The following is a 23,969-nucleotide window of genomic DNA, read 5'->3' as shown; positions in this document are numbered from 1 at the left end:
AATCTTTCCTATGTTCCACAACTAAAACCATCATTTTTGTTTGGACTTACATCTTGAGTCAAGGTTTCAAGAGATTTTCCCCTGCTGATTCGCTGGCTGTTGGAACCATGTCTTAGTGACCTGAAACAATCATAATCAATTTGATAGTAAATCTCAAGATCAAACCTTGACCTTTATATGATGGCCATTATAAAGCACTGCTCTCCAGATACAGTATCTCAAATTCTTATCATTTTTCCTTAGCTTACATGAGAAGCTTTTATGTTCTTCAATTGTCTTTAAGCCTATCTAACATAAACCAATTTATTTTCCTTCTGATCTTTAAACTGATAGTTCCGCAGTCAGTGAAGAAAATGACATTTGAAATAAAAAGGCCTTTTCCCCATTTATGTATTACAATGAATTTCATTATTGTTACAATAAAAAATGTACAACTTAGTTCTTTGTATGAGTCATTGTGCAAGTTTAACTCTATTCATTGAATTTATTTTAAGATTATTTTAAAAACACTTTTCCTGTTTGTGTTTACCTGCGCTCTTGCCGTATGTGATGCTGGACACTAAGTATTGACCTTTCCTTTGCAGGTTGCCCCTCAAAGGATCCACTCAGCATGCGTTGTCTAGTGCAGGCCCTAAAAAGAAATATTGTGATTATGATAAACAATAGGAACTTCCACTGTAAACAATTTTTTACAAAGTGAGACCAAATAATTGCACTGCTGGAAACAGACAGACATGCTGTTATTACTTTTGGCATGTCACAACTGGCACATATAGTTTTGAGGGAATGCAAGAGCACAGCTTCACAGAAAACAATATATAGGACAACAGAACAATAGTAAGGGCAAGTCGTATTTCGCATTAAAAAGATATTCATATTCCCAAAGCCAAATGAGATGCAAAGGTTCCTCATCCTGTTGTATAATCAATGACAGGACCTTCGTTATGACCTCTCCTTGTTGGAACACTGTGCCTCATTTGTGGATCTCCTTTTTAGGATTTGCTATAGCAAATGTGCTTCCCCCAGAGTCCGTTCACATGTATAAATTGGGCCAATGCACAAATCCATCACCCTAGTCCACTGGAAATGATCCAAATTTATTCTGTGACTGTTACTCATGCCATAACCTCCCATTAATTATTATTACGGAAACTTTCAGATACGTGCTGGCTCTTCACAGGGCAATCACTTTTAAACCAAAAAGAATGGATTTATTTTTCATGTCTTTCAGACTGTGAGATTTTTGGGGCATGGACTTCAATTTTCTATATGCTTGCAAAGTGCTTAGCACCATGGGAACCCAACCTGATTGGCTTCTAGGTACAACTACTATATAATGGTGTAATAATAATACCAATGTTTATAAACAATATTATTATTATTATTATTATTATTCTCCATAATGAATAGGAAATTCTACAAATACAAGCTGCAATTCAGGACAGAGCCCTTTTCAGGAAAGCACATTAGCATGTACTTAACTTTAAGTAACTGTTTACATCTTATAGCACACACTTAAGTGCTTTCTTATGACTGGTTTAATATGGTTTAAATTGGACAAGGCTGGAAATCTACAGGAAGAAACGATCAGCAGCCAGGTGTGACAAAGGATTGTTCTGATATAGCTAGGGGGACAAGGGACGCCCTGAATCCTTCATTGAAGAGGCAAGCTGACAATGTTCTTGTCCCATGAAAAGAGGGTCTGCCTGTGAAGTGCTGGTGAGCAATATTTCATTAGACATGATAATATTTTGCTATATAAGTCTAGGATCTAGAATGAATGTTATGATTTTACTTTATATGTAACCATTTGTTTCCATTACTTCTACTTGCATCTCCATGTTTAGTTAGACTTATACTTGATTTCACTATAAACAAATCTAAGTGCTATGAGTTAAGCAGAGCACTGGTGTGAGGCGAAAATAGTAAAGCTGGGCTGTACTCTTTCTTTGGAAGTAACACATCTGTGAACACCGAGTGTCCAGTGGACCAAGCGGCTGGACGATGCAGGAGATGCTCCGGGGGCTTCAGGGTTGGAGCATTCCTGTCTCTAATCTGCACAGTAGCAGTGGGGCCTGCAAGGCATAGACGGGAGTTCTGGTGTTGCCTGCAGCCAGTAGAGTTGGGGAGCTGACCCCATGGCTGGCACAGACAAAGCTTCCCAATGCTAAGGGCAGGTGGTAGCGAGTTGCCTCACAATGTTGGGTACCCCTGGAAAGCGTCACAGAGCACTCCAACCTAATAGGAATGTGGGCATTTTTTTTGTACTGCCTGAAAATAAACATTTTTGGTCAAGAAAAAAATAAAAGTTAGATTTAAAGAGAAGAGATGAATGCCTGATGTTGAAAGAAAGGATATTTATGCCAGAGGAATATTTGAAAAGGTCACATTTGTGAAAAAATCTTTACTTGCCAAGAACACTGCAACCTTGGATTAACACCCAGGGATAATGATTGATCTTATTTTGTGTTACATCTTCTTCATTGATATGAGTCACAAGTTGATATCTAGATTATTCAACCATCTAACTTGCATCATTGAGGGTGGCAAGGTGTGGTAGTCCACCCACTCATCTTCTAATTGTGCACTCCTCCACCACATGTTTGACTGCCTGCATCACTGTCCCACAGTCATTGGCTAAACCAAATTGTGGCATTGTGGCAGCCAGTCTGGCTGTTCCAGTCAGTAGTCTGTTAAACTCAATCCAGGATCTATGTGCAAGGCTGCCACCAGGTGGATGTAAGTTAAGACTTCTGAAATTCATCAGTGAAACAGATATAAACCAAATATAAATATTTCATAAAAGCAAGTTGAGACTTGAAGGTGCAATCTCTCTATTTTCAGTTGCTATTGCCTTATATCTGATAACATATATGAGTATTATGAATATGAACCCTTTGTATACATCACACCATTCACTAACACTTTGAGCCCTTGAATACATGTTTATTCACATTGTTCTAAATAACATTGTACAATTATATATGGCAGGATGCGATCTCATGAAGGCAATTATTGCTTTTTAGGGGATAACTGTTTTCTTTCCAATATTTCTGTGGATATCTGTTTTCACTCTTCTCTGTTGTTTTCCTTCTCTTGGTTTTAAGCAGATAGATGAAAGGAATGTGGATCCACTGAGAGATCTGTCATGCAAATAAGCGTATAATGCCTGCCTATTTTTTCATCATCCATTACACCAGAATCCCACTAACACGCAATATTATACACTTATTACAAGAACACATTAGATAACATTATACTGAATAGTCAGAAATAGAATGGCATTTAAGAAAATTGCAGTATGTCTTGCAGAGCAATACAGTTTACAGTATCTCAGCCAATATCTGAATACAATGAATTTTAAAGCATTATGCGATGTAGGATAATGTAATGTAATCATTTCAAGAGACAACAAAAATATTCTTTGAATAACTATGTAATTTCTGCGTAAAAGAATAATCATTATTTTTGAGAAATGGATTCTACCTGACTCCATTAGAATGACACTAAGGTCTCCCAAAGCAGAGACAATAGTAGGTTTTGATGTGCAAGTTCTCTCCTATAACAGCTTCTCATTGAGATAATGGAACAGTTTGTATTTGTATCTTTGTGAATATGAATTATTGTGCTCTTAGGCACATGCATCTGTATTTTATTATCCAGAAATAATTGTTTCCTTACATCCACATGTGACTTCCACATAAATGTTTTCACATGCTTGTACACAACTCATTTAGACACCCAGTTGCTTTGTGAGTGGAGAACACAATTCCTTGCTGTAGATAATAAAAGAGAACACTGCTTGCAACCAAGATACTAAATTCTTCCTGTGACTACATTCTTGTGCCATATTATTACATGAATAACGAAGCTAATTAAATAAATACTATAAAGGAATAGACCTGGATAAAGGAGCAGACTTGTTGAAAGATTATTGTCAAGATTTTTAAAAAGTAACTGCCTAAAGTTTGGTTCCTAAGTCCACATCTAGGTGCCCACATAAGTTGTCTGATTTTCAAAAATGCTGAGAGTCCAGAAGTCCCTGTTGAAATCAATGGAGAAATGATGCAATGCCAGCGCTACAGGACTGAGACCAAGTGACTTGAAATAGATAATGCAAATTGGCAGGAGCAGCACTCCCAGCGCCACAGATGATGTGACAGAGAAGACAGTTTTACAAGTTCCTTAGCTTGTTTACTAAACATCTCCTTACTTTTCTCTTCTGCCATCCTCTACTCTCTGGGAACGTTTCCCTTTATGAATCCTTAGCAAGTGCCGAAATGTGCCCAACCATTCTCCCAATTGCTAAGGGTCAGATTTTTTAAAGATATTTTAGGCACCTTAAATGGCAAATAGGCACCTTGTGGGATTTCCAGAAGCACCCGGTTGCCTAACTCCCCTTGATTTCAATGGGTGTGAGATGCCTAGGTGCTGATGAAAATCCTACTAAGTGCCTAGCTGCACCTTAAGGCACCTAAATACTCTTTAAAATCTAGCCCTAAGTGCTCTGCACTCAGTTAAGAGTTCAGAGTAAATCCTCTCTCAGTACGATAAACCTTTATGAATTGGAGCCAGGAAAAAATTTCAAAAACTTTGAAATTTCTTTGAAAAATGGTGTAAAAAAATCACCACATCACAATTTTCCCTCCCCCTCCCACATTTTACAACCAGCTGTAATGGCACCCACCTCTCACAAGTACCCCCTCTGGTTGGGTGTGTCTGTGGTCTTTAAACCAGTCGCAGTCCTGCCATTGGGCCATATCCCCAGAACTTCCTCCCTGGAGGCAATGGTTTTGCTCTCTTAGTCTGTTTTGGCCTCAGTCTTCAACTGGGTCTCCTGACAGTTCAGTTCCCTTCTGGGGGTTTACTGATGTCCAATTGTAGGCCCTTCCCCAGTAGCCTATGGGGGACGGGGACCCAGCCTTCACCGATGTCTTACCCCCAATAGCCAGCCAGGAACTCTTCCTTGCTTTCCCGGTCCCTGCTAGCACAGGGCTGTCCATTGTGCTGCAGTTCCCTCAGCCAGCCACACCATCCACGCTACTCCAGCTCTATCGAGGAACTGCCCTGTCTCTGATTCTGTAGCTCCTTTTTACAGGGCTCTTTTGGGCCCTGATTAGCTGCTTCCCCTGCAGCCACTTTAGCCTGCTTGGAGGCCCTCTCCACTGCTTCTTTCTTGGGATGGGTGTGGAAGAACCCTGAGGCCTCCAGCAGGGGGCCTCTGGGCCTAGTCCACCCTGTCACACTAGCTCTGTTAGATATTAGAGCAGGGGTTGGCAACCTTTCAGAAGTGGTGTGCCAAGTCTTCATTTATTCACTCTAATTTAAGGTTTCGCATGCCAGTAATATATTTTAACTTTTTTAGAAGGTCTCTTTCTATAAATCTATAATATATAACTAAACTATTGTTGTATGTAAAGTAAATAAGGTTTTTAAAATGTTTAAGAAGCTTCTTTTAAAATTAAAATAAAATGCAGAGCCCTCCGGACCGGTGGCCAGGACCCAGGCAGTGTGAGTGCCACTGAAAATCAGCTCACGTTCTGCCTTCGGCACGTGTGCCATAGGTTGCCTACCCCTGTATTAGAGAGATTGGACAGTCATGTAACATGTAGGGTGACCAGATAGCAAGGGTGAAAAATTAGGATGGGGTGGGGGGGGGTAATAGACATCTATATATAAAAAAGCCCCAAATATCAGGACTGTCCCTATAAAATTGGGACATCTGGTCACCCTAAGTAATATGTAATGAGAGAGACAGGAAACACTGGAGAAAGACAAGTAGAAACACGTCAAGCTGGTTGCAATGTTTACTTGCTATGCAAAGCTCTGGATGCAATTTATCCCTTCCTTCTCTGCAAATGCAGCTGCAGCAAAGTCCTTTGTGTTGATCTCTATATGCACAAAGGAAATAAAGTATGTTTAATAAGAACAAATTACTAGTCAAGTTAGAGGAAGAAATTACACTGAGCTTGGTTGCAAGACAAGATCCCACAGGGATATCATATACCATACATTACCAGGGAAAAGCTGATGGGGTCCAAAGTCATGAATGAAAGGGGCAGCAGCCCTTCACATTATTTCCTTCCCATTTTAAAACCCCTGAAAAAAAAGCAAAACAGACAGTAATTCAGCTAAATACTCCATGCCACTGCAAGATGCTGAACAGTTTGTACGTAGATTATAATACTGTACCTTCCACTAACAGTATGAGGCCTCTTGCTTTGCGGAAGGTGGTGCTCTGTGTGATGACTTTATCGGGAGGTCTGTTTCTGACATCAAGTATAGATTCCCTGCTTATGTTGCTGTATCGCTGCAATTTGAGGCTTGTTTCATAAATGAACATCATTTAGTTGAACTGCACCAGAGTCCCTATCTACATTTTTGTCTGTTACATACAATTCTCCTGGTGAGTCCTTTGGACAGAATCTTTAATAGAACATGGCAATGCTCCATCAGTAAACCCAATATACAAAATACTATCATACTCATTCATTACTGATGATGATAGGTTCTCTCACTGAATCTTTCCATCATGCGATTCATGCTTCCAAAAAACTTTTGTCATGGTTGTCTGGGACAACCTGATATTCATGTTCCAGAAGAGCTGGGCACGCACCAGATGGATCCCAGCATCCACTTCTGTCATCTTATAGATTACATTCACTATGGCAGTTTGGACAGCAGGCCAAATGCACTTTGTTAACACAATCAAACAACACTACATTTCAGCTATTCAATTTGACTGTATTGTTAAAACAATTTGAATCTTACTAGTCAAGCAAAATGGACTATTAATGAAACTTGGATATAACAAAAAGCTTTTCTTCCTGGGTCTCTCTTATGTGATCAGATGTTTCTAAAAAGAAAAGACAGTAAACAGTAAATTTGTCTTCTTCAGTGTCTATGCAATCTAGCCATCTAAAATAGCATATTTACATGCTCACCTCTTTAGCTACCTTACATTCTGGTCTTCATTCTTGCCCTGTTTTCTAACCATTCTCTCCTAGCTGATGTGTGTCTGGGTATTTCCTTGGATTAGAGATGAGCCAGTCACAGAGCTTGCTTCATGATGATCCATTAAAAGTATGGAGCTTACTTAGCACAACAAGTACAAAAAGGGGCAACATTTTCCAATGAGCAGAGGTTAAGCAGCTCCTGAAATTCTTCATGTTTGACTTTGCTGGAGACTAGGTAGAATCCAGTGGCAGCCTTGGTTTCTAATGCTCTAAGAAGCTGATTGTGACAGACACACCTGAGATTAGTCAGATCAGTTGTTTAAAAAAATCATAGGTATCCAATCCTAACATTGAACAAAAATAGAATCACAGATTTAAAGGAGAAACCCTGATTGATTTAGGGTTGAACTTGTCTTAAGTGACCACTCAAGGGACCAACACAAATTGATTGTTTAATGGAGGAGGCGTTCTAATAAGGATACAAATGAACTACTTACTGTGTCTGAGGATACTCTGGGTTTGTGTTTTAAGACAGGAAGTTGCCTAATCAGGGTGGCTCATTATAACAACATATTGAGATAGTTTAATCAGAGACACGGTAAATAAAGTAATGTCATAACCCTTTTAGAAAGAGTTAAGAACTTGTTTTTCATTCATTGTGATATGCATAAAAGATCACTGTGTTTTGAAGAATGCTTTTATAAGAGCAGTTGAATAATCTACCAGAATACCAGCACACTAGTAAAACGGAATTTTGAATTCAATCACTACAACATATTTTAATGACGCACTCAAAACATAGTTTCAGACTGAAGATAAATGTTCCTTATTGATTCAGCTGTTTATTCCAACTGAAAGCTTCACTTTATGCATGAGATAGGCTATTCCTTCAGGCTCAGTAAATGTCAGAAAAGCTTTGTCTGGAATAGTGAATACATTGTTGTTTATACTTAGCACTAGTTTACAATTTAGCTCTAAAATCAATTATAATGTAATGCATATCAAAAGCTACTCAGCCCAATGTGGCTTATTTCCAAAACTGTCACAACTGATTACTTAATGATGACCTTTGAAGAAGTTGATTTTTTGTCCAACAGACCCTGAAACTTAGATGTTGCACTATGTATGTGATATGCTGATGGGAAAATGGCTCAGAATAGGCAGTACAGTAAACAGCCTCAGAGTTGGTCAGGTAACCTATATCTGAACCAGAACCATGTTCTGCATTATTGACATAGGTAATCCGAATATTTTTATTTTATTCATACAGCATCCAAAAATGTGCTAAGGCACTTTATAGGACCAATAAAAAGATGTGACATGGCCTGTGCCTTGTGGAGCTTGCAAACTATTATGCGATGGAATATGCATATTTAGCAATAGGGGGTGATGAGGTGAGAAAGATAAGGCTCACGCACAGTGGTAAGATAACATGGTTATATCTGTATATCTGGATGGTTCCAGTATATTTACACAAATGATTGTAGGGGGAAAAAGATGGTGGCTGGTAGAGTATTCCATTCTCAGGGTGTAGCATGTAATAGAGAGGGGAGTGGGGGAAGAAAACAAATATGAGGAGAGTGGGGTCAAGGCTGGTGGTGCAGAGGGAGTGGGAGAAGCTCATCAGGAATGACTGGTAATTATTATATAAAACATAAAGGTGATGAATGATTCTGGGAAACAGACAGATATTTAGCTGGCATCCATGATGCTGGCTCTGGTGGCAGACAGAGGCAATTTTATTAGTCTTTACAAAAGCTATTTTTCTAGACTTTGATATTCCAGATGATAATTAATCCGTAACTGATGCTGGGTGTCATCTTCAATTCCATTTCATTTGGTCCCAGGTTCTGACCTTGGAAGGGTTGCCACCAATGGGAGCATTAAGTGATCATTCAAGAGATGCACAAAGATGGAATTCATCCCATTGTGTACAATTTGCACTCTTTCTTGTTTATGATAAAATATTTAGAATTTGATAGAAATATTCTTCAGTAAGGGTGGGTAAGAAGGACAAAAAAGGCAGCACAAAGCATAAAGCAGCAAGAACAGAATTAAAAGTTTTTTTGTTAAAATAATTTGAGCAAACAGAAGTTGTTCCAGAGCAGCTTTAATGTATAGAAGCACGTAAACCCACCTTCATCCATACAGACAACGAGTAAAAGCCTTTTGGTGGGAATCTTTAGAGAAGGGTCAACTTCAACTACTACTCAGTGTTTTAGGTACAAAGATCACTTCTTCCACTGTCTGGTCTATAATGTAGCTGATATTCAAATGTCGCAGCTACTTTTATTAATGATAAAAACATAGTAGTTGTGATCAGTAAAAAGAAAAACCATAATCTTCATGCAAATTTGAGTTTCTCTGCTTCCTGTGACCAGTATGCTCGGGTTTAGCTGTGACATTTTATCACATTTCACACCCATGTTTTTCAAGATCCCTCTTTGAGGCTCCACTGTCACAAAAAACCTCATATTTAGTGACTTTCTGCACCAGCAAATCCATCCCATATGTTGGGAAAATGATTTCTTATGTTAGCGTTTTAATGCCGAAGCTGTGACACCTATGGTGGGCCCAGTTACTATAGTATAGAAATGGAATCATCGGAATCAGCAGAGTATGGAAACAGTTTGAAGCAGTTATTCATTGCCAAGAAAGCTACCTGTTCCTCTTGCTCACAAGGAGGCTGCTTCTTTGTTCATGAATAAGCTACACTCTTGAGACTATTACTATTTGAAGGCTCTATGCATTCTCTGTTTGTGTGTAAAAGGCAGATGTGCCAGCAAACATTTTGCCCCAGGGGCAGGATCCCCTTACCATCAAAACTTCCCCACAAGGGCTCCAAGGAAGTTTGATTTTGCAAATCTGGGTGAGTAAGCACCTGGTGGTGAATATAAATTAGGACTGCTTCTTCTGCTGTCCTGTGAAACTGTCCCTGAGGAGGGGATTCCAGGGTCAAATGTTCCCAGCGAGACCTTGGAAGCATAGATTCTGCAGATGCCATGCTCTGAAGGGAAAAGTGGGAGCAGGCTACTAGCAAAGCAGAAACAAGGAGGATCTGTGTGGCTGCCCCTTGCCGTGAGAGCCAGATAAATTACCAGGAATCCAAAGGTTCTGAGAGCAGAACTGCTGACTTCTTCTGAGGGAAGGAAATCTCACTATTGTGATAAAAGAATTCATAGGAAACTCTGTGAGTTTCAGTTGTACAGTTTCCTTTGTTCTACATGAGTTATTCTTGCATCTGGAAGAATGGAGCCTTAAAAAGATAAAAGCAGCCCATGAGTGGATTTCCTATGGGATACTGTCTGAGCTGAACTTTGAGCTGACTGATGCTTTGTGTAACCCCACTGGAGTCAGTGGAATTTCATGATTATAAATCAGCAACCTATGTGTTTTCATCAAATGCTGCTGAGAAGCCAATATATAAAAATGTATTGTAAGGCTTTTGACTAGTATGCAGAAACTGTGCTCATTTCTCCATGGGGCAACTTCTATAAAACCAAGAGACACTTAGGTAATTGAAATGCTTATTAAAAGAATCCTAAGTTTCATTTGCAATGAATACTTTTGGCCTTGCAGTCACATCTTGACAAAGCATATCCAGTTGAATTGGTAATTGGTCACATTTACCATAGTTTTTAAAGACCGCTAAAGTTGTGTTAATCTCTATGGCATTTACTGTTACTTATTCTCTAGGAATATTAAAAAGAATAACAAAAGGTGGCTGCTATAATTTTTTCTCAAATTGTATGTAATTATGATGCACTCTTCAACAATATTCACAGTTCAGGATTTGCACTGAACTCCTGTAATTTCATACTGGAGTGCTCTTCACAAAGCATTGCAATATTTATTCTCATTTCACAACTGTATTTTTCTAATCAGTTATTCCTGATTTGTACTTCTATTTCCCTATTAGTGGTAGTTTACAATATATATTGTAAGTGTGCAAGCTTTGATGACACACAACTGTAGGTAGCAACAAACTAATGCTCTATAAATTGTTGGCACAGATTTTACATATGATTTGAATGTTAATAATACCAATTTAAACAATGTAAAACAAAAACTGGCATGAAAAGCTGTAGCAAGGGGAGAACTCAGGGGACAATTTTATGACATGATTCTTGCTCCTCTGAGACACATAGGACCATGACAGTGTATCCTTTCCCATGTTGCTGAGCATGTACTGGGACTACTTTTGCATGTGATCACTATTGTAAGGTGTCCACAATCAGTCCCACAGAGTTAATAATCTACAGGTCTTCTCTCTGTGCTATCTTGCATAGCTTACTTATGTGTTTGGTAGGAGTACTCCACTTGGGTTTCTGTGCAAAGATTGTGCTGGAATTCCCAGGCATGAGTGCAAAATAGAAGTGCTTTTGAAGAGTAATATCTTGGTTAATTCTAAGGGAAAAGGTGGAAAAAGCCAAAATTTGACTCTATATTATAAAACACGATCCCTCTTTTGCCACTGTGTCCATGAATAATATACCTTAAGAGCATTTTATCATCGGTTATTATCATTTACACAAAGAGGTAAAAACAAGTTGTGTTTTTTTAATGCAAAGAGATACCCTGGCACAAATATTAAGCACGCACTGTAAATTGACTTAATACTTTAGCACTCATGCAGAAGAAACAGATTAGAAATAATTCATTACTCATTAATGAGACTCATTTGTCATCCAAAAGATAAAAAGCATCAAATCAAATTATTCCTGTTTGTTACCTAAGGATTTTATTGATTGCTGTCTCCTTTTCCAGAAGATTTCTTGCCCTGATGCTGAAAACAGATTTACGGAGCTATAAAATAAAACAAGACAGTGCAATTTTAGTTGCTATATCGACAGTAATGGTTAAGTGCATTTTCAGATTGACCGGTCAACACATTATGTGATATACACTTCCGCACAAAACACATGCTCATAGACAAGCATAAATTACAACATAGTGGCCTCCATCGTAAAATCAACATTTTCCCCGCTGCTCTATCACTGATCTCCTGTTGACATCTCCAGGTGAGAAGAGGTGGAAAATGATCAAAGTGGCCTTTTCCAAGATGTGCAGACTGATTCACTGCTATCTCCAGTGATGCCTGAGGTGCTAACCTCTTTCTGCTATTGCCTGACCTCCCCACATCTGTGCTATTTGTGGAAGAGGAGACAGGGTGAGCATCAAAATTTGATCTTCCCTCCAGCACTGTTGCACTGGCTACCTTGCATGCCCTATATCAGAGGTGGGCAAACTACGGAGGTGGCCTGTGGGACCGTCCTGCCCGGCCCCTGAGCTCCTGGTCTCAGAGGCTACCCCCCGGCCCAGCCCCCACTGTTCCCTCTCTCCCACAGCCTCATCTCACTGCGCCGCTGGCGCAATGCTCTGGGTGGCAGGGTGGCAAGCTCCTGGGGTAGCACAGCTGCAGAGCCGGGCCTGACCTGGTGCTCTAAGCTGTGTGGCAGCGGTGGTGTGGCCCAGCTCTAGCTGGGTGGTGCGGCTGAAGCACTGCCAGCCACCGGAGCTCCAGGCAGCATGATAAGGGGGCAGGAAACAGGGGGAGTTGGATAGAGGGCAGGGGAGTTTGGGGTGGTGGTCAGCAGGCAGGGGTGTGGATAGGGGTTGGGGCAGTCAGGGGGGGAATAGAGGGCTGAATGAGGGCAGGGGTCTTGGGGGGCCAGTCAGGAATGAGAGGAGGGGTTGGATGGGGCAGCAGGGGGCAGTCGGGGGGGGATTCAGGGGTGGTCAGGGGACAGGGAGTGGGGGTGTGTTTCCTAGGGGGGCCATCAGGGAACAGCGGGCGTTGGATGGGGCAGGAGACCTGGGGGGGGGCAGATAAGAGGTGGGGGCTGGGCCACGACCCCCTCCCCTAACAGGCCTTCCATACAATTTCTGAAACCTGATGTGGCCCTCAGGCCAAAAAGTTTGCCTGCCCCTGGCCTAGGGCATTGGTCCAAGCAGTTTCAGTATACGTGCAAAATATGTCTATTCAAATGTACAGAAACTTGAGAAGCTTGACCTTTCCCTGACTTTTGACACTTCCATGACTCTTCTATGAACTAAAATACATAAATTCACTGATTTGAAGGCCAAACAGGACCATTATGATCACCTAATGATTAAATGATAAAATATAGAGCCTATATGCTTCCACCACCGCCTCATTCAGTTCTTCTCCATTCTGTGCTGGTACTGGGAGAAGACATGGAGAGAGTATAAACACCTGATCTGCTTATCACTGCCATTCAATTCCCACTGAACTGCTTCCCACAATGGAGGTAAGAACACAAAAACTTTTTAAGCTTCTGCTTGATCTGCCTGGCCCCCTGCCCTGGTCATCTGTCTCCACATCTTGGGCTCTACTGCTGTTTCCAAGCGAGAAGAAGGAGGCAGCATAAAGTCCAGCTTTCCTCAGTGGCTGAGGCAGCCAGGCCTATCCTTTCTAAGTCTCCTTTCCCCTGCTGTGCTAGTTTTTAGGGAGAGAGGACTTGATTAATTAGACCATTTTTATAAGCAGACATTTTTCTTTGTTTCTGTTTGTTTGCTTCCTTGCTCCTGGTAAATGGTAGTCATATCTTGTGAGGATTATTTAAGCCTTCCTGGAGGCTAGAATAAAGGCACAGACATACCACAAGAAAGACATTGCCAAGCCCAAGCACTGCACTGATGGGATTCCCCCTGAGACCTCTTTCCACTCAGCTTCGAAGAACTCAGTTTGACTCCAGACTTTGTCACTCATACAGAAATGCCACACTGAGCTGACTAGACTCGAGCACATCACAGGTTCAAAGTTACACAGAAACCCTCTTTATATACATTTACACATCTGACTGCATTTACTATACATTGCATCACACTTTTTGGGACTGGCTTGGTTACTCTGTAGGAACCAATCCCCGTACAGCATGCTTTGTTTATGCACTGTCCACGTTCAAAATACTCTTTACCTTGTTTTTAAATTCCCAACGTATTTTGTCCATTGATATCTTGTTCTTTGTAAACGGTTCCTTTGGTATTTCTGCCATTTATCTTAGCTAGTTGAGACATTCTGTCTCAGCTCACTGACCCCTTTATCTCTCTCAGTTAACACAGACATTCTGTTCTCAGCCTGTTGATCTATTTACTTCCATAAGCCTGTCCCTCATGTCAAGCCAGGCCTACATTCCACCATCTTTTTCTTTTTTATATTAGCATTCATTTCATTCATATCATAGTCCTGCCTTTTTGTGCTTTCCTTTTAAAGTTTACCAGGCAAGAACACATTTCCAAGACGACAGTAGCTGTAATCATTTTAACCACTATTAATATTAGGCTCCAAGTACTAACCAGGGGAGCGCAAGCTCATCTCCTCTGGTACAGCCCAACAGGGTATTTCCACTGCATGTACAGTATTGCCCCAGTTTCCTGTTGCTCGGCTATTATTTGGGCAATGGGTACTAATGGCTCTATTTTCCCTTGTACCAAATCAGTGGTGTTAATGGACAAGGGAAGTCTAGGTGAAAAAAGATTGATCACCAGTGACTTCCATTTGGTGTTGTCTGTTACAACCTCTGTCACATTCTCCTTAATCTGCACACTTGGCCATACGGCATGGGTTCCACCCTGAGTCAGAGAGGTGAAGTTTAGACAAAATCCATCCAGGCTCCCCTGACATGGTGTCGTCCCCATTGAGAAGCTGTGATAACCAAGAGCACATACTGTGTCTCCAGGCTGTATCACTTCCTTCACTCTCTCTTTAATGACTATTTGGGCCTAACCTTCCTCGCTTGTGGTCCTGCTCATTTGTACCGAGCACTCTAAGAACCATTTGTACTTGATTCATTTACAGTAGGTTGTGCTTGTTTCCTCTTATCCTCATGTTGCCATCTTCACACTGGGATAATGCTGTTTATGGGTCCCATTCTCTATTGTACCCATGGTCTTAACATATGCCAAATCTTTAGGGCCCCCTATCCATATAGAAATAGCAATCATAACTGGCACAGTCAAATTGCTAATTTCATGTGGTTCCTAGGATCCAGGACATTCTAGCCTACCAATATTGTAAATTCCTTTTCCCACTAGTGTGGTCCATATAAGTGTGCTGTTTAATTAACTTGACCATTCCACCAGTTAATTTTTTTATTTCTTGAATAAAACATTTCCTGAATGCATAACAAGTTTAGTATCATATATGCTGCACACAATTGCTTGAGAAACATTATTATTATGTAACGAATTAATTACAGTATTTACAGATATATTAATTCATTTCAAAGTTTGCGCAATGGAGTGCATATTGTTAATAATTGACACCTTCTGCTGCAAAATTAAAGAACTAATCTCCCCTCCTTTTTCAATGGCTTTACCAAATTAATCAGCTAGTGGGTTAATTGTAAGATATAATCCCTCAATGTCATAAAAATTACTTAATGAGACTCCAACTGCAGTGCCACCCAGTATGGCTGCAACTGTGTCCTTTTTGGCTCTACAGTTTCTGTATCCTTGGAAATATGGCTCCCACTGGATTCTGCCATAGTCAAATGTGTGCCCTGATACTGTTGCTAATCCATGTTTTACTATGTGGCCCGGCAAGTTCCAGGTGATCTGCAAGTAAAGAACATTTTAAATAGAGGAATAAATCATAACTGAGGAATTTATCCATGCCTGCACCTGTGATGAACATGGGGCCCTAGGCATCTCTCAAGACTTGACTATGTCAGCTATTTAGGAATCATTTCTATAACCTCTAAGGAATCAGAGAAAAAATTAGGATCTTCTAGCAATCCCATCCCTATGTTTGACCAATCTGAAATAGTATCTTTAGGCACATCTCTTTAAAGCTATTTAACTGGGCTTGTTTCATACATTTGTATTTCGCCTAGGGATATAGGCATCAGGTCTTCAGAAGACTATATTTTTTGATAGCAAAAAAAACTGAAGCAGTAAGTATTTTTGTTTCTCTCAAAGTCCAAACTGATTCTGATTCATGGTAAAACTTCTTTATTTTACAGACTTTCTATGTCCTCAAAATACATTAATATATGCGAGGTGACCGTAAAATGTCACTGTTTTGAAAGATTCTATCATTTCTTGAGCAAAACCATACTGCTGAGATGCATAATATCATTGAAAGCAGTAATTTTTTTTCTAAACAGTTGCTCTTTTCAAGTGTAGATATTATGTTTTGTAAGCTCCTTCCCATGCATGCTTTTAACCTGTGCAACCTAATAATAATGTTGATTATTTTTAAGAATAATTTTTATAAAGTAAATTACAGCTACATTTTCAAAGCACCATACTTTTGAGAACCTTCATCTTCCCAGAAAACCTGGGAGATGTGCATGAAACATTTCAGGAAGATCATTGTTTTTGGGGAGAGCTTGGTGTTCCCCAAGTAAGATAAACTAGGTGTTGGGATTGTTGAATATAGGAAGAACTGGACGTTAAACAGGAAATATTAGTATGTAATTTAAGTTATAACTGAACTGGCATCACAGAGACTTGGTGGGATAAGTCTCACAACTGGAATATTGGTAGAGAGGAGTATAGCTTGTTCAGGAAGGATGGGCAGAACAAAAACAGAGGTGATGTTGCATTCTACATCAAGAATATATACACTTGTTGATCAGTTGAAAATCTCTGGGTCAAGATAGAAGGGCTAAAAATAGGGGTGACATCATAGTAGGGGTCTACTATAGACCAACAAATCAGAAAGAGGAGGTGGATGAGGCATTTCTAGAACAAATAGCAAGAATATCCAAAACACAAGACCTGGTAGTACCCAGTAGTAGCAAGACATCTGCTGGAAAAGTAATGCAGCAAAACACAAAATTTCCAATACATTCTTGGAATGTATTGGAGACAACTGTTTGTTTCAGAAAGTGGTATAAGTAACTAAAGAACAGCCATTTTAGACTTGATTCTGACCACCAGGGAACAATTGGTAGCAAATCTGAAGTTGGAAGGCAATTTGGGTGACAGTGATCATGAAATGATGAATTTATGATATGAAGGAAAGGAAGGAGTGAAAGAAACAGAATAAGGACTTCAGAAAATCAGACAAACTCAGAGAACTGGTAGGTGAGGTGCTATCGGAAGAACATCTAAGGGAAAAGAGAGTTCAGAAGAGCCGACAGTTTCTCAAGGAGATAATATTTAATGCACAACTATAAACTATCCTGACACAAAGGAAAGACAGGAAGACTACTAAGAGGCCAATATAACTCCATCAGGAGCTCTTTTTAGTGACCTGAAAATAAAAAAGGAATCCTATAAAAAGTGGAAATATGGAAGAATTGTGAAGGAGTAGTACAAAAGAATAGCACAAGCATGTAGAGACAAAATCAGAATGGCTATGGCACAAAATGAGTTACATCTAACAAGAGACATAAAAGACAATAAAAAAGGTTCTTTAAATACATTAGGAGCGAGAGAAAGATTAAGGAAAGTGTAGGTTCTCTACATAGTGGGGAAGGAAATCTAATAATTGATGACATCAAGAAGGCTGAGATGTTCAATGACTAATTTGGTTCAATCTTCATTAAAAAGGTTAATTGTGATCAGATACTTAACACAATTAATATTAACAACAAGGGGGAAGGAATACAAGGCAAAATACAGAAAAAAACAGGTTAAAAATTTAGATAAGTTGGATGTATTCAAGTCAACAGGGCCTGATGAAATTCATCCTAGGGCTCTTAAGGAACTAGCTGAAACAATCTCAGAAATATTACCAAATATCTGTGAGAACTCATGGAGGGCCCTTGAGGTCCAAGAGTCCTGGAGAAAGGCAAACACTGTAAATATCTTTAAAAAGGATAATAAAGGGGATCTTGGAAATTACACATCAGTCAACTTAACTTTGAAACCTGGAAATATACTGCACTTGCAAAAAAGGCTAATGTCATTCTGGGGTGTATTAACAGGAGTGTTATATGCAACACACAGGAAGTAACTGTCCCACTCTACTCAGCACTGTTGAGGCCTGAGCTGGAGTACCCTGTCCAATTCTTGATGCCACACCTCAGGAAAGATGTGAACAAATTGGAAAGAATCTAGAGGACAGCAACAAATGTACTAAGAGTTTTAGAAAACTTGATCTATGAGAAAAGATTACAGAAACTGAGCATGTTCAGTCTTCAGAAAAGAAGACTGAGGGGGAACCTAATAATAATCTTCAAAATATGTTAAAGACTGTTAGAAACAGGACTGTGATCAATTGTTCTCCATGTCCACTGACGGTAAAACAAGAAGTAATGGACTTAATTTGCAGCAAGGGAGATTTACTTTAGATATTAGGAAAAACTTTCTAATTATAAGGATAAATAAGCACTGAAATAGGCATCTAAGGGAGGTTGTGGAATCCCCATCATTGAGGTTTTTAAGAACAGGTTGGACAAAAATCTGTCAGAATGGTCTCTGTTTACTTGTGCCTTCCTCAGCACAGGGGGTTGTGCTAGATGACCTCTCAAGCCCTACATTTCTCTGATTCTATAATGCCTACTATATGTATATATCAGTGATAGACTATTCTGTAAATCAAAAGAAATTGACATTTATTGACTACTTATAACAGATCCATTTTGCATTGGGATGTGGATTCATAATACTGTGTATATATGTATGTGCACATATATAAAAATATATTTTGTGTGCATCTTGGTTTAATGTGATTCTCAATAGTTCATCACAGGTTTAGTGGATTTATGAGCATGGTACCCTGTTGTGGGTTTAGATATAATTGAGACTGCTGAGAGCAATGGCAATTTTTTGTTTGATTTTTTTCTTCTTATGTCAATGATTACCAAATGTAGTAACTGAAGAATTGAATTCTTTCCCTAAAGTTAGGTGTGGGACATAATGACAGGTGTTGAGAGGTGTTAGTTGGGGACATCTTAGGCCCCGATCCAGCAAACAATTACAAACATATTTAAGTTTATGTGCTGTGAGTAACCTAATCAAAGTCAATGGGACCACTTAGACCATAAAGTTGAGCATGTTCTCCACTAATGGCTGTGGTGCCTGCATATGTAATCCTCGTCTGCAACATGTATACAATTGTATATAAGCCGTGACTTGTCTGTATACATTAAAAATTGTGTATACCTAATCTGAGCACAAGCAAAAAATGTAGACCCAACTCTACAAGTGCACCTTTGAAGATTTGGCCAACAATATCTGGGAGGGACAACCTTGAAGAAGAATTCTTTAGAAGTGCCCAAATTATCCATTTATCATATTTAAAGGCAGCAGTTGAGATCAATCAAGTATCAACAGTCAAAGAGACTAATCAATTTCAGGTACGAATGGGCCTACTAGAAGAAAACCTCATTCAGGAAAGCATTGCAGTTTTTTACATATTAAGTATTTTTTCTTAAGTTATTTTCTATATTTGATAATTAAATCAAGATGCTCCCTGCTTTAGTTTCCAAATTTACATAGTGTCACAGACAAAATGCTACAGCATTGTAAGTGAGGACATACACTTGGGTTTAATGATTGCTGTTTCATTTAATAATGTCTTCATGTGGCATGCTGGTACACATAAGGAGTGTGGCAATTAAAACTTGTGATGCCTGCAAAGTTCCTGAATCATGTAGAGGAAATTATTAGTGGTTTTAATGTAGAAAAGACAATACTTGATCACATGATATAGATTTAAGTAAGTATATTATACTCTATTAAGTTTATTTTAGGTTACACTGATTTAGCCTGCTGTTTTCTTTTATTATATATTGTAAAGTGCTGTGAAGACTCACTAAGTATATGGTTATTTATTATTTATTTGTTTGTTATTTATACAGCCCATAAAGGTGCACAGTGCAATGACAACAGTGTTATATAATCTTTTATTGTATTGCATTATTATTTCTCAGTGGAAGACAGTGCCCTGCTTTTGCCTACAACATCTGATTATTGTTAAATATGTTCTTAAGAACTTTTATTTTAAAGAACTCCTGCAGGTTACTTTATTCGGAGTGGAGCAACTGTGGCAGGTCAGCAAACCACTCTTAAAGCTTCAATAAAAAGATTTTAGATGGATGTCATGGAAAACACACACTACTAGGAAACCATTACCAGGGCTCTTCTTTTGATTCTCAGATTCCCAAGAATTTATTTGTGCAGGTGCTGCCTGAGAACACAGAATTAAGAAATTATTGATCTGTCTCTAATGTTTCTTCAATAAGTGCTGGCACATTTCACTACTGTCACTGACAGAGTGGATTTAAAACAGCCAGAATTACTCAATCCTGATAGGTTTCAGAGTAGCATCCGTGTTAGTCTGTATCCGCAAAAAGAACAGGAGTACTTGTGGCAACTTAGAGACTGTTAACAAATTTATCTGAGCATAAGCTTTTGTGGGCTACAGCCCCTTCATTGGATGCATGCAGTGGAAAATACAGTAGATATATATATACACACAGAGAACATGAAACAATGGGTGTTACCATACACTAACGAGAGTGATCAGTTAAAGTGAGCTATTACCAGCAGGAGAGAAAAAAACTTTTTGTAGTGGTAATCAAAATAGTCCATTTGCAGCAGTTGACAAGAAGTTGTGAGGAACAGTGTGTGTGTGGGAATAAACATGGGGAAATAGTTTTATTTTGTGTAATGACCCATCCACTCCCAGTCTTTATTAAAGCCTACTTTAATGGTGTTCATTTTGCAAATTAATTCCAATTCAGCTGTCTCTCGTTGGAGTCTGTTTTTGAAATTTTTTTGTTGTAATATTGCGACTTTTAGGTCTCTAATCGAGTGACCAGGGAGATTGAAGTGTTCTCCGACTGGTTTTTGAATGTTATAATTCTTGATGTCTGATTTGTGTCCATTTATTCTTTTATGTAGAGACTGTTTGGCCAGTGTACGTGGCAGAGGGACATTGCTGGCACATGATGGCATTGGTAGATGTGCAGGTGAACGAGCCTCTGATAGTGTGGCTGATGTGATTAGGTCCTATAATGGTGTCCCCTGAATAGATATGTGGACAGAGTTGGCATTGGCTTTGTTGCAAGGATAGGTTCCTGGGTTAGTGTTTTTGTTGCGTGGTGTATGGTTGCTGGTGAGTATTTGCTTCAGGTTGAGGGGCTCTCTGTAAGCGAAGACTGGCCTGTCTCCCAAGATCTGTGAGAGTGATGGATCGTTCTTCAGGATAGGTTGTAGATCCTTGATGATGCGCGGGACAGATTTTAGTTGGGGGCTGTAGGTGATGGCTAGCGGCATTCTGTTACTTTCTTTGTTGGGTCTGTCCTGTAGTAGGTGACTTCTGGGTACTCTTCTGGCTCTGTCAATCTGTTTCTTCACTTCAGCAGGTGGGTATTGTAGTTGTAAGAACGCTTGATAGAGATCTTGTAGGTGTTTGTCTCCTGATAGTGAGTCTGACTTTTTATTCTTTCATTTTTCTTAGGAAGAGTCAGTTACCCAAAGTGCGTGCAACAAACCAATATAGCATATGCCAGTTTAAAAAAACAATAATCACAGAGCAATATTGCTCTGCAGCGCCATATGCTGCTGTAAAAGGGTACTGCACATATTTTAATGGTAAACAATTTTTTTAATTTTTGAAAAACCATTCTAAAAATCCAAGACAGTTCTTCCTGGATAAACAGATTTAGTTCATGAAATAAAAATCAAGGCATCACAGGACAATACTGATTTATTAATTATGCTAGATCAAATCTAATGATTATGGGTCAGTTCCTTGGCTCATGTAAAATGGCATAGTTCCATTGACTCCCTCTAACGATCAGGTCCAGTGATGTTAAATATTGCAAACTACTACTGAATATTCAGATTTTGCTATATTTATATGTCCTAGCAAAATTTTCCAGCATACAGAGAGAATTACACAGACATATTTATTTTTATATTATATTTTACAGAGCTGGGGAAAGTGCAAATTACATGATATTAATTTTGATATTATACCAACAGGAGGTTGTTAACAGAAGCATGAAGGTTAGTGCAGGTGGGTGTTTTGTAATAAAAGATCTGGATTCATAGTGGACAGTGAAGTATAAATCCATGAAATGTTTTGGGGACTACTGATACGGTAGATGTAATATACTTTTCCATGGTAACCTCGGAATTGTTCTTCTAAACATGAGGAGTTTGCAGTTGTGTAACGTTAATAGCAATGCAATATTTTAAACGTATTTACTATTTCCCATCTGTAGAACCATATGGAAATATTTTTCTGTTCTATCCTAGGGAATGCAAGCAAGAAAATAACATCCACCATGTGTGTTTTACTTGGGAGTTTGGCAGATGTCAAGTGATGGTTTAATTTATACAGCATAGCTGAATGAAGAGCCTGCTGTATATTATATCTGTTATTTAAAAATATAATCTGTATTGAGAGTGAAAACACATAAGAGTTCATGTAATATATCAGCATTATTTTCAACAAATAATGAGAAAATCTTATGTCAGTTTGGACAGAAACAAGCTAATAATTCTTAAATTACATTTTGGGGACTCATCGCCTTCAACCTCACTCAAAGATGTTTTGCAGATCACCCTTTAAATCCATACATGATTTATTTGTTAAGTAACATTGATCCTTTTGTGTCCATTCACGTGGTGCCCACTGACTTATTTTGATGGCTGACTACTGGCTCTTGATGGCTGGGCACATTGCGCATATGCTGATATGTTTCTTGCTTGAGGAGTTCAGCTACCACAGAGGTGAGCACAGTATAAGTACCTAGACAGACAGTCTGATAGACAGCCAGACATTTAGGGTCACAGTCTCAAAGATAATTAGGCACCTAAGGATGCAGGTAGGCATCTGGTGGGATCTCTTAGAACACCTAAGCTGGTTAAGCACCTAAATCCCATTTAAATCAAAAGGAATTGGGCACCTAACCTGCCTAGGCTCTTTTGGGGCCTATCTGCATTTTAATCTAGCCCCGAGACAAGACTGTCCTCGCAGAGCAGCCAAGAAAGTGAATTTCCATCAGATCATTCCAACAAGGAGGCAGGGCTTGACTCTCTCCATCGACTGAGTGGGATGACAAAGGAGTTTGCCCCTAGCCCTGTGGCACCTTCAAGACCCTCAAAGCTCTGACTCCTTCTTTAGCCCTCCATAGCAACATGGCTCCTACAGAAGCCATGCAACTGAGAGTTCCCTGGAACATTACCAGAAGTGAGAGAGTGATTATGATTATGCTGACAAGGTTAGCAGTTAATTCATGATGCCCCTCAGGACTTGGAAGGAGTAGCATTTCTGCCACCCTTAAATCTTACCTCCTCTTTACTCACAGAACCTGATCCTCATGGAGGCACTTCTATGGGGTTGGGGGACCCATGCTACAGAACTGGCATTCTTCCCTTCTGTGAACTGTCATACCAAGATCTAACACATCTGCATTCTCTCTCGTTACAGAAGCAGAGGGAAAGTGATCTGGATAATTGGTGTTTTGCACCAAAGCCTTAAAAATTTCAAGTGAAACACTGAGGAAGTAGAACACTGAAGCGAAAAGGGGTGGATTAATTATGGAATCCAAAGAGCACCAGAAATTCTTAATCTCTAAATTTCATTTCTATTGGATGATAACTATGAAGATTGGTCTCCCCTCAGAATACAATTTAATATAGGGAGGGCAGATAGGTCTTTTTTCAGATAGAAATTTGGATATGATGCCTTCTGCTATGGTGATCAGCACTTTAAAAATACTAAAGGCCAGAGAAAGACCGTAGTAAGAACAGTTTCGTATGAATTAATGTTGTTCCTTCTTCTGTTCTCAAGACAATCGTGGTCAGCGGTGTGAAGTATATGTGCTGATTACACTTACACACAAAACACACACACACACACGTATTTTGAATTGTGAGAATGTGTTTAGCAAAGCTTGACTTTTTCAGTATTCTGTAATTTGATGGACTGGACGTATCAACTACTAGCCACAGATTAGTTTTGCTGAAAACATGAAGTGAAACCTTTCAAAATTCAAAATATAGGGAGAGGTCTATTGGTTCCTTTCCAGACAGGAACCTGAAATATTTTCACTACATTTTTAAAATATTAACTTAATT

General features: G+C 39.3%; 1 protein-coding gene across 1 annotated transcript in view; it reads right to left on the bottom strand.

Moving 5' to 3' along the window:
* The window catches only part of NALCN (sodium leak channel, non-selective), a 343,201-nt gene that overhangs the window by 51,200 nt on the left and 268,032 nt on the right, over window positions 1-23,969 (bottom strand). The window contains exons 16-18 of the mRNA XM_050937548.1: window positions 11,689-11,762; window positions 530-631; window positions 51-120 (exon numbers count right to left, since the gene is read on the bottom strand). Of these exons, the coding sequence (XP_050793505.1) occupies window positions 51-120; window positions 530-631; window positions 11,689-11,762 (246 nt within the window). The remainder of the gene's footprint in view (window positions 1-50; window positions 121-529; window positions 632-11,688; window positions 11,763-23,969) is intronic.

This window comes from Gopherus flavomarginatus, chromosome 1 (assembly GCF_025201925.1).
Source record: "Gopherus flavomarginatus isolate rGopFla2 chromosome 1, rGopFla2.mat.asm, whole genome shotgun sequence".
In the NCBI taxonomy this organism is placed as follows: domain Eukaryota; kingdom Metazoa; phylum Chordata; order Testudines; family Testudinidae; genus Gopherus; species Gopherus flavomarginatus.
Note: the sequence above shows the minus strand (reverse complement) of the source record. Positions and strands in the feature narration are given on the sequence as shown.